Source organism: Lampetra planeri, unplaced genomic scaffold (genome assembly GCF_965212315.1).
Source record: "Lampetra planeri unplaced genomic scaffold, kcLamPlan1.2.h2 scaffold_1135, whole genome shotgun sequence".
Classification (NCBI taxonomy): Eukaryota; Metazoa; Chordata; class Hyperoartia; order Petromyzontiformes; family Petromyzontidae; genus Lampetra; species Lampetra planeri.
The window spans coordinates 13,325-28,469 of NW_027613846.1; the positions used below are offsets into that span (position 1 = coordinate 13,325).

At 46.6% G+C, this 15,145-nt stretch overlaps 1 protein-coding gene across 1 annotated transcript; it reads right to left on the reverse strand.

The window, feature by feature from the left end:
• Positions 1–1,067: 1,067 nt before the first annotated feature.
• On the reverse strand, positions 1,068–11,152 carry LOC144738709 (inactive rhomboid protein 1-like). The gene is given in 21 exon segments (XM_078621701.1): positions 1,068–1,290; positions 1,684–1,829; positions 1,831–1,908; positions 1,999–2,152; positions 2,237–2,337; positions 2,446–2,521; positions 2,712–2,806; positions 3,168–3,231; positions 3,316–3,416; positions 4,310–4,471; positions 4,768–4,842; positions 4,929–5,040; positions 5,126–5,380; positions 5,464–5,606; positions 5,962–6,084; positions 6,544–6,750; positions 7,258–7,486; positions 10,403–10,459; positions 10,500–10,550; positions 10,790–10,856; positions 11,038–11,152. Coding segments are annotated over 21 exon segments (2,634 nt in total).
• Positions 11,153–15,145: the final 3,993 nt, after the last annotated feature.

Sequence of the window (15,145 nt, forward strand, 5' to 3'; positions counted from 1 at the left end):
CTTAACCTCCTACCAGCTCCTCAGAGAAAGGGCCGTGACCCAGCATGACCTTCCTGAAAGTATGTTTACAACTTTCAGCACAGGTGCTTCAAGAGTGATGAGGAATTCCTTTGTGGCCTCTAACAACTGATATTATTGCTGATGTCATCAAACGGACTCGTGTTTCCAAACATCTCCTCAGAAGTGACGTGAGGTGAAGAAAGCTTGACTCAGCATAAAGATCCCCAGCGATGCCCCTTCCACAGTCTGTCACAATGAGATAAGCAGGTCGTGTTAAGACACACAAACACGGGCAAACAGATGAGACGTTCCCGAGCTCTTTAACCTTCATCTTTATATTTTGTAAAACTGTGTCCTGCTGTCAGATGGCTAAAACGCCACTGAATGAACACAAACACAGCGCACCGAGCGCAGCTGATTCCAGCGGAGCAGCTCATCACACTGTCAATACAAAAACAGTCTGAAGTGCATCAAAGGCTGCACACAAAGTTCCTAATGTGGCACAAAAAGGCAATTTAGCCACTTAATGCTAAATTACAAACATTATGCAGGACCCCCCCCACAAACTGCAGTTTCTACCAAGGTTTAAGTTCTGCACATAACTGTCCACTGATTAATGGCACAAATTGACATCGCATGTGTAAATAAGGCACTAAAACATGTTGGACTTTTCACGCACAAAAAATTCTCAGTTCCTCTACTGCAGCTGCCACAGGGTGTAATGCTCTTTTTGGCCATGCAGTGGTGCTGTTCAGTCTTTTGTAATAACACTCCCCCACTGATTTTGCCCAGCTACACATCAGTAACTATTTGCTTTCTTTTCCCCATGTACAGTAATGTTTCATAACATGCCTTGCTTGACCCGAAATAAAACAACACACATCTTGGAAATTCACACGCAGGAACCACAAATGTCAGCCTGCCTTATCACACCTGTGTCCATGCATCATATCTCAGACCATCACCACCAACCCCTTTTACAGGAGCAGGAAATAACATCAACCACAGATTCACTTTCATCATCGTCAGTTTCTCTGCATTTGGAAATGACTGCAAAGTGCCGGGCGTCAGTGCACGTCTGGACTCCAGCCGCTCAGAGCAGGGTGCGCGTTCAGGTCGTACTTCTCACAGAACTTGTCTGTGATGGGGATGCAGGTGAGGTACTCGCACCAGTCACACTTGATGGGGTAGATGTAGAAGAGGACGGCCAGGGCAGCCAGCAGACCAGGAAGACCAGCAGGAACACGCAGATCTGCACCCCGCTTTCGGTACATATCAGAAGGCCCAAAGCTGAGGAGAGAAAATGACGCGATTGGGTTTGAAACGCTGGTTTAAAAGCACAAATGTGCAAGTGAAGTAACTCAAAAAAATAGGATCTCAAACAGAAAAACACAATTATTAAGTAACTCATGTTTTGATTTTAGATGAAGCAAAAGATTTGACTTCATAACGTCAGATCAGCTCTTATTGTCGCACAGCGTGGGAATTTACATTGTAACTGTAACTTAGCTTTATACATTTAAGCTAAGCATTATCTTCATGTCTCTTGGAGATCTATCCTAGTATTTTCCTATTTATCTATCTATAAATGTCTCCCGTCGGATCAGAAGGCGATCACACTGAATGAAATCTCACTAACTGCAGCAGCTTAGAGCATGGTGAGCATCGTTCCATTTCATCCACCTGATGTATGGCAGAAAGGCGAAGGACAGGAAGAATCCTGACACAAAACCACAGATGTGGGCAAAGTTGTCGATCCATGGCAGCAAACCAAAGGAGAAGAAGAAGACCGAGATGGCCAGCAGCTTAGCAAACGCCCTCCAGGGCCGCTCCTAGGATCTGCCAGCTCTGGAACAGCTCCACAAACAGACAGGCCAGGATGCCAAACTGGCTCCCTGCAGGTCCCACCTGAAGCCCATTGATGGGAAAGAGAAAATGAGTATTAATAAGTCATAACGTCGATGCTGGAAATTGTGTGACCCCTTTGTGCGTTTGTACCTCGGCTCTGTAAGGCAGGAAAATGGCCGACGCCAAGTTGCCGGTGATGCCACTCGACAAGTAAATGATGGAGATTCTAAGCCAGCCGGCCAACTTCTCCAGGTCCCTGAGCACCGTCATCTGGAACAACACCGACACCAGACAGTGCAGGATCCTACACACACACACACACACACTGGTGTTATCTTCACTCAGCCTGGAAGAAAACCAGCTGATGTTTCGCAGCGCGTTCAGTCACCCAGCGTGAAGAAAGAGTGACAGCCAGAGGCGAGAGAACTGGTCCGGGATCTCCGGGTTGAGGAAAGGCAGTAAACCACACACATCAGCCATGCACGCCACCTGGAGGAGAGACAGGAAACACAATAAATACACTATAAAGGCAAGAACGGCTTATCTTGTGTTATGAAAAATGTTTGGGAAGCGGATGGAGGACTGTGTGTGTCGAACCTGTGAGCAGAGCGTGGCCTCCTCATGAAAGTAGCCTTGCATGAAGTCGCAGTACTCTCTGGATGTGATTTCACATCTACACACAAATATTTTAATTTGAGATATTTGTCCTCACATTAAAACAATGCAGTGAACATATTTAACAATTTAAAACAAAAATATCAGCATTACTCCACAGCCCAAGACAGACAGGACGTGAACTTTTAAAAGAAATAAATCTCCTGTGTCTCCAGATGTCCAGATCTGCAGGCGGCGTCGAGCCTCACCGTCCTTTGGTCCCGATGCAGCACGGCCGGCCTGTGATGGTGCAGTCGATGTGGGGTAGGTTGGTGTGATTCCCGGAGTTGAACCTCGTACAAACCTGTTCAGACACAAAAGATTTCATGGTTGTTTTTGGGGCACCTGCTGAGAACTTCTCATTAGTACCACGTGCTGTTGTGCTCCAGTGGCACAACTGGTCAGCGCATGGTACTTATAAGACAGTATCTAGTAGAGACGAGGCAGGACATGGTGGAACATGAGCCCTGAGCGTCAGTGGTTTAAACTAGATCAGTTAAAAATATCTAGAACATGTTATAATCCATGTTCAGTGATGACATTTCTAAAATGTCAATATTTCTGAGCAGATCTGTGACCCGTAACCAGAGCAGGCATGAGAGGACAAACCACTTTTATGTTTGGCGAGTGACGCTGAGGACCTGTTCACATGCAAATCTACTCACTGGCCACTTGGTGATGTCATCAGACCACTCGTGGGGCGACACAGACGCCGGCTCCAGACAAATTCTACAACATTAAGAGCAGAAACGAGCAGTGAACCTGCTTCTGGTTATGGCTCATCAATCGGAGGGGAATAGCGTGTGATGTCACCTGGGGTCCTGATGGCAGACTGCACCGTGCTGGCGTAGGCTGGCGTTGAGGAGGGGGGCACTGGGGTGCTGAGGCCACTTCACCCACACCGCCAGGGTGCTCTGACAGACACACACACACACACACACATCAAACTGAAGTGCTCTCTCTTAACCATTTATAGGGCACTCATTCAAATAATTGGAAATTCAACATTCTAACCCCCCCGTTTTCCCGTTTATATATATATATATATATATATATATATATATATATATATATATATATATATATATATATATATATATATATTATATATATATATATATATATATATATTTTACTGTTTTTGTTTTGTTTTCGGTTTTTTTAATACATCAAAATCAATTATGTTTCCATATCTAGTTCCTTACAGTTTTGGGTAAAACATTTTCAATCTATTCATAAATGTTCATATGCGTAAATACAATAAGAGAAATAAACAGAGGTGAAAGACCAAATGTAGAGGGTTAGTAAATCTTCTATTTCAGCATTTGACTCATCGAGACGTGTTTTTTTTTTATGGAACTTGACTCTCTTCCAGATGGGAATCGTACGCACATTATTGTATTGTTTTATACTGCGTGTTGTAGCTGCCCAGTGAAAACAGATGTTTGTGTGTTTTTCCTATCAAGGATGAATATAAATCAATCCGTCCACCCAGCCAACCGTTCACACAAACATGACATAACAAATTAACATGACATGAATATAAATCAACATGATGTAACTGTATAATCACATATTAAAAATACAAAATAAGCACGGTATGACTCAGTGGGTTAACATGGTGAGACTGTTTAAATAGGAATATCACATCAGTGGGATCGGTTGTGTCACGTCTCGTCACATCGGCTCAGTCGACATTACTCCTCTGTGTTTGTGTGACGACCTACAATGCAGCATTGAACTGAACTGAACTCCTCGAAAGCACTAAGTAAGACAGTGGTGCCCTCTACAGGATGAAAGAGCTGACCGAACACTCCTCCTGTAAAGTCTGCAGGCAGCCCGAGCGATCGTTCCTCACGCAGCAGCCCGACTCTCTCTCTCTCATTCTCTTGTCCTGGATCAGCTGCTGGATCTCCTGATCCTGACGCATACACGGAGAGAACTTTGCTCCCAGGTGGATCAGCGCCTCCTGCAGCAGCACAGGGAGGAGGTTGGAGATTCACATCGACAGATCTCTGAAACAATCTCATCGGCTGTCAGGTTTTGGTTGGTTTCACACAAGTTCCTCCATGAGTCACTTGGATGACTGGTTGTTTCCCTGCTTCATTCTCAGCGACAGCATGTGTTTGCTGTGGGTGTTACTAATGTGACTCAAAAACAAAATCTGTTTATTCATCTACTCTCCCCGAGTAGCTGTTACTCAATCTGAGGTACAAGTTCCTCTGACTGGACATAACTGACTAGTGATACGAGTGGTATACGTACGGAGCTCGGACCAACCCAGAAGTTCTCCTGCTGCACAAACTTGACGTTTTCAAAAACTCCCTTGTTCCTCAACACCTCAAAAAACAGAGAAGGGTTTCGATTATTTGACGCAGAGGCACGAATCCAGAACAAACACGAGAGATGCTCTTCAATCTTCTTACTGAGTCGACAGTTTCGTGCTGGGAGAAGCCCACGGGTGCGATCTTGTAGATGGTGACGGCCAGAATGGTGACGAGCAAATGCACGAATGTGATCCAGTAGGTGAAGAAAGGCCTGAACATGAGAGAAGGTCATGAGAACTATGAGAACTCGACTTCCTCTGAGGACAGAGAACAGACCGACAAACAGAAGGTCTCACCTGTGGTCGTCCATGTCCTCAATCTGCCTCTTCACAAAGCTGTCGATGCGCTTGCGGTACGTGCGGTTGGTGAGACGACCAACCATGCCGAGTCCATACGGCCTCTTCTCGCGGGCGAACAGCTTCTTCACAGGAACCACGATCCTCTGCCCTCGCTGCTGATGGCCGTTCAGGCTCACCACCTCCTGTTTCAGACGTATCTTCGGTTGGACCAGAGAGCCATCTTTCGCCTTGCGCCATCCTCGCTCCAACGGCCTGGATGCAGGAGGAGGAGGAGGAGGAGGAGGAGGAGACTGGTCAGAGTCAAACTTACTGTGCTGTACCACCCATGAACCCACAGCATCAGGTGACTCCTCTCCAGTTCGCTCTTATCCAGCGCACTTCCTGTGAGCTTGCCCTCATCCAGCTGCTTGAGGTCAGCCTCGGACGCCGTCTCAAACACCTCATCGGCGTAGCTGGACAGCTCATCCTGCAGACCCTCCTGAGAACACACACACACAGAGAAAATAAATGGCTCATAGAAGACGTTGGTGAATTTGACTGAAGGATGAAGAATCTAAGCTCCTGGACCATCTCTCATCTCCTGACACCACAAACTGTCTCTCTCTGGTTGGTTGTGTTCCACCCTTCAGTTCATTCTGAAGAAGTTAGCATCTTGTACTATTCTTACAGTACAGGTCAATGCTGGTAATTTGCTGCCCCCTGCTGGTGTGAAGCGAGAAATATGAATTTGAACCCTGATCCAATCCGATCTACGACAGCTTTAATGAGAAGCATCTGAAAAAAGAAAGTGAGAGTGTGCGTGAGACAGCGCAGATGTGTGTCACACTGCTCACTCTGGTGAAGAAGGACGTGTCCAGATCATCAGGAAAGTCCACAGTATCATCTTCGAAGAAACTAGGAGGCATGAAGCTCCGTCTGCGACATCGGCCTGCGGCGCTTTCACCTCGCGTCCGGCCCTGTAACAAACATGGCCACACATCAGCATCACGGCTTCTCAGGAGGAACGCGTGTGATTCCTCATGAATGTGTGCTTGTGGGACGTCTGCATGTTCTCAGATTAACTCTTCGGACCTCAGGCCACACACACACACACACACGATTAACATCCATTCCTCCTTTTTTCTAAATGAATTCACCTAGAGTCGTCTGCACTGTTAATTTAATCCACCGTAAAATGAGCTGATCTCTCCTTTACATAACACACACACACACACACACATGGAATCTCTTCTCGAAAACATCAGATAAATGAGAGTAAAAGGGTTTAAATTACAGGCTACTTTCTAAGTTTTGGTACAAATCATGTTAATATTCGTCCGACTGGGCCGGCAGGAGGAGAGGATGATAAACAGTGAATGTTTTGCAGTTTGGGCCGAGCAGAGACTAAAAGCACAAACGTATTCAGACACAAACACCTTCATCAGTGCTGCAGCTGCTTTGAGACTCATCACTGCCACTGACTCCCGCTTGCGTCGTCGTGGCAACCGGTTGAGGGCTGAGCGGGAGCTGGAAAAGGAGCAGAGGGAGGCGGTGCCGGGTGTGATGGGAGTTTGTGGGACACTGCCGGCATCCACCTCTTCCACCATACGGAAGGCGCGACCCCGGGCCAGAGGATCTACGATCTGCGCTCACATACACGGAAAAGCACATGGTTGTTTGTCTGAGCTGAGAGGCACACACACGTGTGACCTCGGGGTCAACTGATGAGAGAGAACAGAGAGTTTTCATGTTGCATGAGCGATAAATTATTGATGATACAAATGATCTGTTTTAAATCTCATCACTTTTTAAATTAAAATGATTGATATTACTAAGTTTAATTATGATACTAGTTTGACACTAATGACATGAGTTTGAAGAATACACTGAAAATGATGTCATGAACATTCATTTTAATTAAATGATCGGCTACGTGTGTATTTGCCAGTCCCAGCCTGTGGGACGTTTTGACAGACATGACTCTCACATGTCTCTCACGTCAGTGGAACCCAAAGCTGGCGGACAAAGCAAAGCAACGCAGCCAGCAGCAAACGTTCATGGAAAAATGAGGAAAAACGTGGTGATAGAGAAAGGGAAGGAAAAGAAAGAAGGTCTTCCATCATCCGTCGAGCATGCAGTCTCCGGCCTACCCTCTGCATGCCGTGGTGCTGGTGACTGGGGTGCTGTGGGGGGAGGTAGAGGGGAGGGGGGGTCTCAGTGCTGGCCAGGGAGAGGTTGTCCTGGCTGTGGAGCTCCATCTCCCTCTTCACCTGAGCCTTCAGCCCTCCGTACAGCTGGCTGCAGTGCTGTAGGCTCCTCCTCCTCCATCGCTGGGTGCTGTCCGTGTCTTTGCTCACACCAAACCAGTCGGCCGTCCCCCTGCGGAGAGGACGGACGTCTTCATCTGACATTTGTCAAAGTGGGACATCCAGAATTATGTGGCTTAACTATGTCAGCTTGTACTAATTTAGTAATACGTCAAAGAAATATGATGAACGTGTTTTGATCTACGTCCTCTCCGAAGGTGTTACGGTTACGTGACATGGACAGACATGGACGGACAGGCACTGGTGGACTTTTAGGAGCTAAATCTAACCTCTGAGTGTGTGTGTGTGTGTGTGTATATATATATATGGTAAAGGGGGTTTTCTGGCAGTTTCTCCTCGATGGCTGAGGGGTATGGACAGAAGGTGTGGTATTGTGCACACTACAAAGGTTTGAATTCAACTGAATTTAACCTCTAAAATGAAAAGCTGAAACCTCCTGGAGACAAAACTAAACCAATAAATGAGTTTTATATCACCTGGACAAATGAGAGGAAACATCTGTCTGAATAAAAATGACCAGAAGAAGAAAAAATTAGATCTGATCTGCAGCTGGTCAATGAACTGAATAAAACTCTTATGTAACATTCAGCCTCTGTTCTCTGGATGATACTCAACTTTCCTTACACGACCTCTGGAGCTCATCAACAATATAGACAGATGTTTGCAGATAGACCTGACTTGAATCTGTGTGTGTGTGTGTGTGTGTGTGTGTGTTATTTCCCAAAGACAGCACATTTGTGAGATCTGTGTGTGTGTGGGGGGGGTGGGGGGGCACAGAATTTGCAGAACAGCACACTCAGTCATAAACACTCAGCCCTCTTCATCAAGAAGGACCCCAGCTGGAGAAGCCTTTTAAGGGCAGTGTGGGGGCGGCGCCGCCTCGACCGTCGTCCCTCCACAAACACGAGGAACGTTTCCAGTCAAAAAATTGTTTCCAAAAATACCCAAAGAAGCTCGTGGTGAATGTCGGCTCATTTTGGAACGTTTGACGCTCGAATTTACATACAACACAACGTGTCCGCGAGCAGCAGCAACCACATGAGAGACCACATCAAACATCTGCTTTGACAGCAGCTGCAGTCTGTCAGCCGATGACGAGTGATGGGACGTGGAACCGGCTTGAAGACAAACGTCCATGTCTGATATACGGACGTTGGCAGGAACTAACACAGAATAAATCCATGTGAACACGTCGGCCCACGAGCAATGAAACGACGGAATGTGGCTCACATCAGCACACCGCTTCCTGAGACGCTCACCTGTCCACCGAGCTCCAGGGAGGGGTCAGGGTCATACCAGAGGGGCGCTGTGGAACTGTGTCACCTCCATCGCCAGCGTCACTAACATCCCGTCCCGGCTTACCCCCTGACCCCTCTTCCACCCTGATCCGCTGAATGTCCCATCAGGGGATTTCCTGATCCAGGCCAGAGGTACCGTCTCACGATTACACAGAGAGAGGTCGATCAGCACAGATGAACCTCGTTGATCGGAGGGTGAAGGAAAGCCGCCGCTGATCTCCTGACGGGAATCCTCTGCAGCGAGTGTGTGACTCCACTGAAAACTCCCTGCCCTCCTCGGTGCGGCGTGAGGGGGATGACCGTAAATGTTCTGACCTGGTGTCGCCAGAACACAACAGAGGTTTCTATTCGACTATGTGAGAGACAGAGGTTGTGAATGTGTCAGCGGCTGGCAGCCCGCCCAGTTTCCCTCCTTACAAGTTCACGCAAAGAAGGATCTGACCCATTGAGGAAAGAAGACAGCGGCTCTGTTCCTCGTCAAACTCAATACGCCTCCGTCAGCACAGCCCCACGACGGCAATGCATCACCGCCATTGAGGTCCCCTCTGTGTGTGTGTGTGTGTGTGTGTGTGTGTGTGTGTGTAAACAACAGTTCTCCATGTCACACACCAGCGATCCACAACACAGGAAGTGGTTGATTAGAAGGAGAGAGAGAGGAAAGATGGGACATCATACACAGTAGGAGGGTGGAAAGGAGGAGGTAGGACACACACACACACACACAGGAGGAGGAGGAGGAGGAACCACAGCTAAGCCCCCCCCCCCATACACTCACACAAGGTGCATCAAAGCAACTCCTCTCACAGCGTTAAATCACTTTAGGCAAAAAGGTCTGAACATGGAGCCAAGACTCAAAGGTTGTTGTGTCTTTATCTCATCGGGGTTCGTTAGCCTCATGTGAGAGAGACACAACGAGTGTGTTGATGTTTTTTACAGAATGAATGGGATTGACTTCGAACTTTGTCCGTGTGTGTGTGTATGAGAGAGAGAGAGTTATCAAAGCATTAGAAATGTGGCACGAAAAGTGTGTTCACAAGACACACGAAACCACCAAGTCACCCAGTCCCACTCAAGTCAAGACAAGCAAGAGACAAACAAGTCCCTAGTCCAAACTGCTGATACTATTTCAGCATTTTTCATTTCACATCTGGGAGCTACATCAGTAACGACTGGCTGATATTTTTTATCCCAGCAAAAAAAAAAAAGGTTTGCAGCGATAATAATCATTGGAGGCGTGTTCCAGATTCCCACATATAAAAACCACACAACCTTCCCTGCCTGACGGATTCATCCCAAGTAGAACTGAACTCATCAAAATGAAGTTGACTCAGTTCATACTTTATAGCATCAAGTTGGGGTTCAAACGGAGAATATAATGAGTTTCTATGTGAATTCCAGTTCAGACTAAAGATTCCAGGTACAACTCAACTTTAGCCAAAGCTTCGGCAAACTGAAAGTCGCACCTCAGCAGTCCCAGGGCATTGCATCTGTTCCCGTTACTATGGAGACGACATGAGGTCTCCAGTGTGAACTGTACTGGCGTTGCAGGACCATTGTTGCGAGTGGATGCAGGTATTTGCATGTTTCAAGCCATTGCGCCTGGAACCTTTGGTCGGGACTGAGAGTGATGAAAACGTCACACATTTTCAGCTTCTCATGTTTTCTTGTACCTGATGATCTGTTTGGGTATAGACGAACGCCGTCGAGTCAGCATTTTGGGGATGCAGGACCGCCTTCGTACGGTCGACACCCTCCTGGGGCCCCCTCTGGCCCTTGGGAGGAACTGTGTTGACTCGCTCAAAGCGCACTCTTTTCTCACTTAACACGGAGCCACCGAGAGGAGGAGGAGGGAGGACAGGACAGGAAAAAGGCAGAGTGAGAGAAAAGGAGGACAAGAGACAAAAAGAGAGAAAGAATCATTAGTGAGAAAACACGGAGGAGGCGAAAAATTAGTGTTGTGGAAAGATTCATTAGTGCAGAAGAATAAAAGAGAAGACATGCAGCAGTGAGAACAGCTGGGGGACTTCAGCAGTGTGTGTGTGTGTGTGTGTGTGTACCTTTTGATGGACTGTGTGAAGGAGGGCAGTCTCTCCAGTGGAGGTCGGAGGTAGTTGTTGGATGTTTCTAAGGCAGCAACGCAGGTCTGAGGGTTTTCTCCTGGCATGCTGACGCTGCGCAGGCGCTTTGTTGGCTGCAACACACACACACACACACACACACACACAAAAGGCAATCGCTTAGCAGTGTTTATGACTATCCACTTGTGCGACTGTGCTCTGTGTTGATGGTTGTGTGTAAGACGTACCTGTGTGTGTGCGGGGGCGGTCGTCGGGCGTCAGCTGGATGGTTGGGATGTCCAGTTTGAGCCATGGCGGCTTCTTCCTCTGCAGGCTGCTGCTCCTGCTGCCCAGCTCTTCCATGTTCACTCGCTCGCCCCCTACGACTGCCAGCTGGACGACACACACAAACAAACAAACAGACAATAAGACAGATGCACATCGCCAGCGTTTGCTCACAGCGTTGAGGCTGACTCCAGGCCAGTGACTGACATGAAGAACAGAGTTCAGTCTGCTTTGAGACAAGCAGCCACATCCAGGTTTAAACTCAAAGAACACACATGCAGAACATTCTCTGACGCCTTCACTTGCTACATGAAAACACACCAGTGAGTGTAAAGGCATAAGGCTCAAACTCACAACCTCGGCATCACCGCCACTCATCCTTATGAGGCCGTTTGTATTCTGCAGACATGATTTTTAGCCCAAACTGGAATTAAACACAAGAACTGAGAATCAGCGTGTGAGAGGAGGATGAGAGCTGAGAGTTTGGTTGGCCTGTCGGTTTCTCCAGACGTATTAACAACAGTGCTGGACGGAGCCTCCAACGTTCCACTGAAGCTCATGACGCTACGGATGTGGAACCAGTGCAGTACTGATCAATCTCCACCAGAGGGCCCTAGGATTGTTACGGATCTCGTTACTTCTCTTTCTGCTCACACAGAGGGACAGATGAGTTTGTTCGCTTTAAAAGCAGCTGCCTACGAACTGAGTGAGGGAATCAAGAACCATCTGAGCAGAAGAGAAAGTGAAAACTACACTAAGACACCGAGGTTTTCCTGTACAACCGCCGCCGACATTTCTGTGTGAAAACGTGTAGTACATGCACTATATAACCTGCTGACATGAAGAAGAGGATTCTTTTCATGAGACACTGGGAAACACTATCCCAACGTGATGTTATGGATGAAAAACGCCACTACAAAAGAACAACAATAAAAATATATAAACCTTTTTTGCATAAATCTGTTAATCAACAAGAAGGGGTAGGGAATCTGCCCAGGGTGTATTATTGACCTAGTGACTACTGTGACATTTGGATGCAAGTAGTGATGATAAACGAACACACACGGTGGTACACAAAGTTGAGTTAGATTCCTTGGAACTCTCAACTGCCTGTGTGAGTGTTTCTGAGGTTGTCTCTGAGGTCAGGTCACATGTCACCAGGGACAAACAACCAGCCGACAAATAGAAACCTGCACCAGAACAGTATTTACTCAGTATTCTGCGGCGGTCGCCGCACCACTTGTCTGCAGCAGCAAACCTGCACATATGCACACAGATGGCTTCAGTCCATCAGCTGTCATGAAGGGATGTCTCTCTTTTCACATCTCCTTTCCAGCATCCATTATTCCACGATCATGGTCTCCTTTTTTTCACCCTCTCTGGTCGGGTTTTCCTGACAGGCAGATTAGAGGCTGTAATCCCAGCGCTGGGCACCACATGACATGCCTGCTGTCGATCCACAGAGCGTCATACAGACCAGTGATGGGAAGGCAAGAAAATGCTAGAGCGGTCTCATCAACACCCGGCAGGAAGTGGTTTTGTCAAATGCAAAAGTACCTCTTAGTGAAGCAGAAGCAAATGAATGTGAGTGACAGTTGAGTCTCATTCCACTGATATTCATCAGGAAAATCACATTGTTTATTTACTTCCTGGTATTTCCTTACATATGGGGGGACAAGGCTTAAATAATTCAGTAATACAACATTTGTCAAAGGGAACCAGAGCGAGAAACAGAACGTGCACACCAGAGCGAGAAACAGAACGTGCACAAGAATCGCAGGAAACCTTGTAAAAGCATCAGCTGTAGCAGAACAGTGAGGTAAGAGGATCCTCATTGTATCGAGTGACATTTCCTGCGATGCTGACGCAGAATAAAACAATTCTATGGCACCAAAAGTGGTCACGATGCTGGTCGCTGACGCCCCCAAGTCACACAGAATGTATGTTTAATATTCCATGTGTTTTACAGACCTAATCTCTGCTGTCTTCGACTGGTCAGCAAAAGCACTCACAATCATTTCATCACGATTCATTTTCATTCCATCAAAAATCAACCTTTATGATGTAACGAGGTGTCATAGTGATACTAGTCTGACCCAACAGCCTTTTGATGGATTACGAGTAGAACTCGGGCCCGTGGTTGTGGCAGTCCAGAGGAACGCAGGGCGTTCTCTGTATGGCGTCCATGAAATTTCATTCATGAAAGGAGGGGAGCGCCGTGTATCGCCAAAATAGAGAAGTACCACAGACAAATATACATTTAGGAGATAACAAACAAGGTACAGCCATTTGTGAACTTCAATTTTGCACAAAGCCAGGCTAGCTGGGTCTCCCGTCCTGTGTACTTTATGCTAGGCAGTGCTAGCATAAGCTAGGAGTTAGCTGCAAACACAACTCTCATGTACTTCTCAGGAAATACACAAATAAGTATTTAATCTTTGTGCCACTCTGTGTTAAAACATTCAGAGGTTTTTTGGATTTAGTTAGGATGATAAAGTTGGGTCAGCTAGGACGAAACCATGGTCCATCACCAACCATCACAGACACACAACATTGTGGTACAATGACATGAAAGTGTGGCTTTAATGTCAATATAATATTGTAATATTATGTCTATCCTGGTGATGTACTGTACCATGAGGGAATAGTTTGACCAAACTGACCAAATAAAGTTACTGCTAAATGCAATGACTCACACTCTATCTACATGATTCTAGAAGCTCCTGAGCCAGTGAACATCATCATCATCAAGCTCAAGGTGATGTAACAAACGCATCAGTAGGTCCCCCCCCCCCAAGGCGTTGCATATACTCCCATCTACACCAGCTGTTACAGAACATGGTTCCCTCTGTGTGCACTCTGTCTAAACTGTTAATGTGTGAGATCGCTGCTGCAAATACACACACAGTGATTAAACATCTGCTGCAATGAAAGCAAGCACATTAGTTATCAAAACCATTGCGGATCAAAAAAAAAACGCATATACGATGAAACCATTTTCCCTGTTAAGCATGTAAATTAAAAATAGTGATCTTTGTGTACATCTGCAGTCACATGCAGATGAATAGGATAAAAAAGTCAAAAGGCACGACTGGTGCTTATCTGCATCATGAACATGTTGTCGTCATGTCAGAGCAGCTCAGATTCTTTACTGTTCCAAGAAGCCGGAGTACATCAGGTGGTCACTAGTGGAGCACCTTCGCTCCAGGAGTCCTCCTGGAATGAAAACGGATTCATGCTTCTGTCTCAAATCGACAGTCGACCACACCAATGGGTTTCCTACCAGAATTTAAACACTTACATATGCATTTTATTCCTATATGTGTTCCAGCCAAACCAAAATGCCCACAATATCCCAAGCAGTCATAGTGTCCCAATAAATGAACTGAGAACATGGACAAATTCGATGTGTCATGCACTAATATTTTCAACGGCAAACAATATAGGTGGCGAACGCCCATGGCTGGAACGTAAGTTGCTGCTTTTTTCAAAGCTGAAAAATTGAAACCCGGCCAGCGCCTGCTTCAAAATGATCTAGTCAAAATGTAGTTTAAAGGATTTTAATACTCAGTCGCACACTGGGGGCCGTCATGAACAGAAGCCATCTGTCTAAACACTGAATTTTTTTTTGTCTTGTGGTGTCTGTCCCGCTACCGCAGATTACACAACACTTCACCACCCAGAGGAGCTGGGCATGTGTCGCTCTCACACACACACACACACCACACAACACACACACACACACACACACACACACACACACACAAACCTAGATTGGCATAATCTACGCGCAGTAACGTACATTACTAAATCCCATTGTGCCCCAGTTTCAGTTGGTCACTTTATGATGGAGCGCTGTTTGTGTTCCATGAGACAAAGAAGTGTGAACAAATACATGTCAAATAAAAAGGGACACGCTGATGGACAGGAGCCAAAGAGAGTCTCAGCTGTCCTTGACATGGACAAACCTCGGCTGAGTAGGCCTCCTCAACCACCATCCACCCCCTCCATCCATTTCTGTTTCCTGCTCTCCCTCTTCAACGGTCAGTAAACGCACGCAGCGACTCCTGA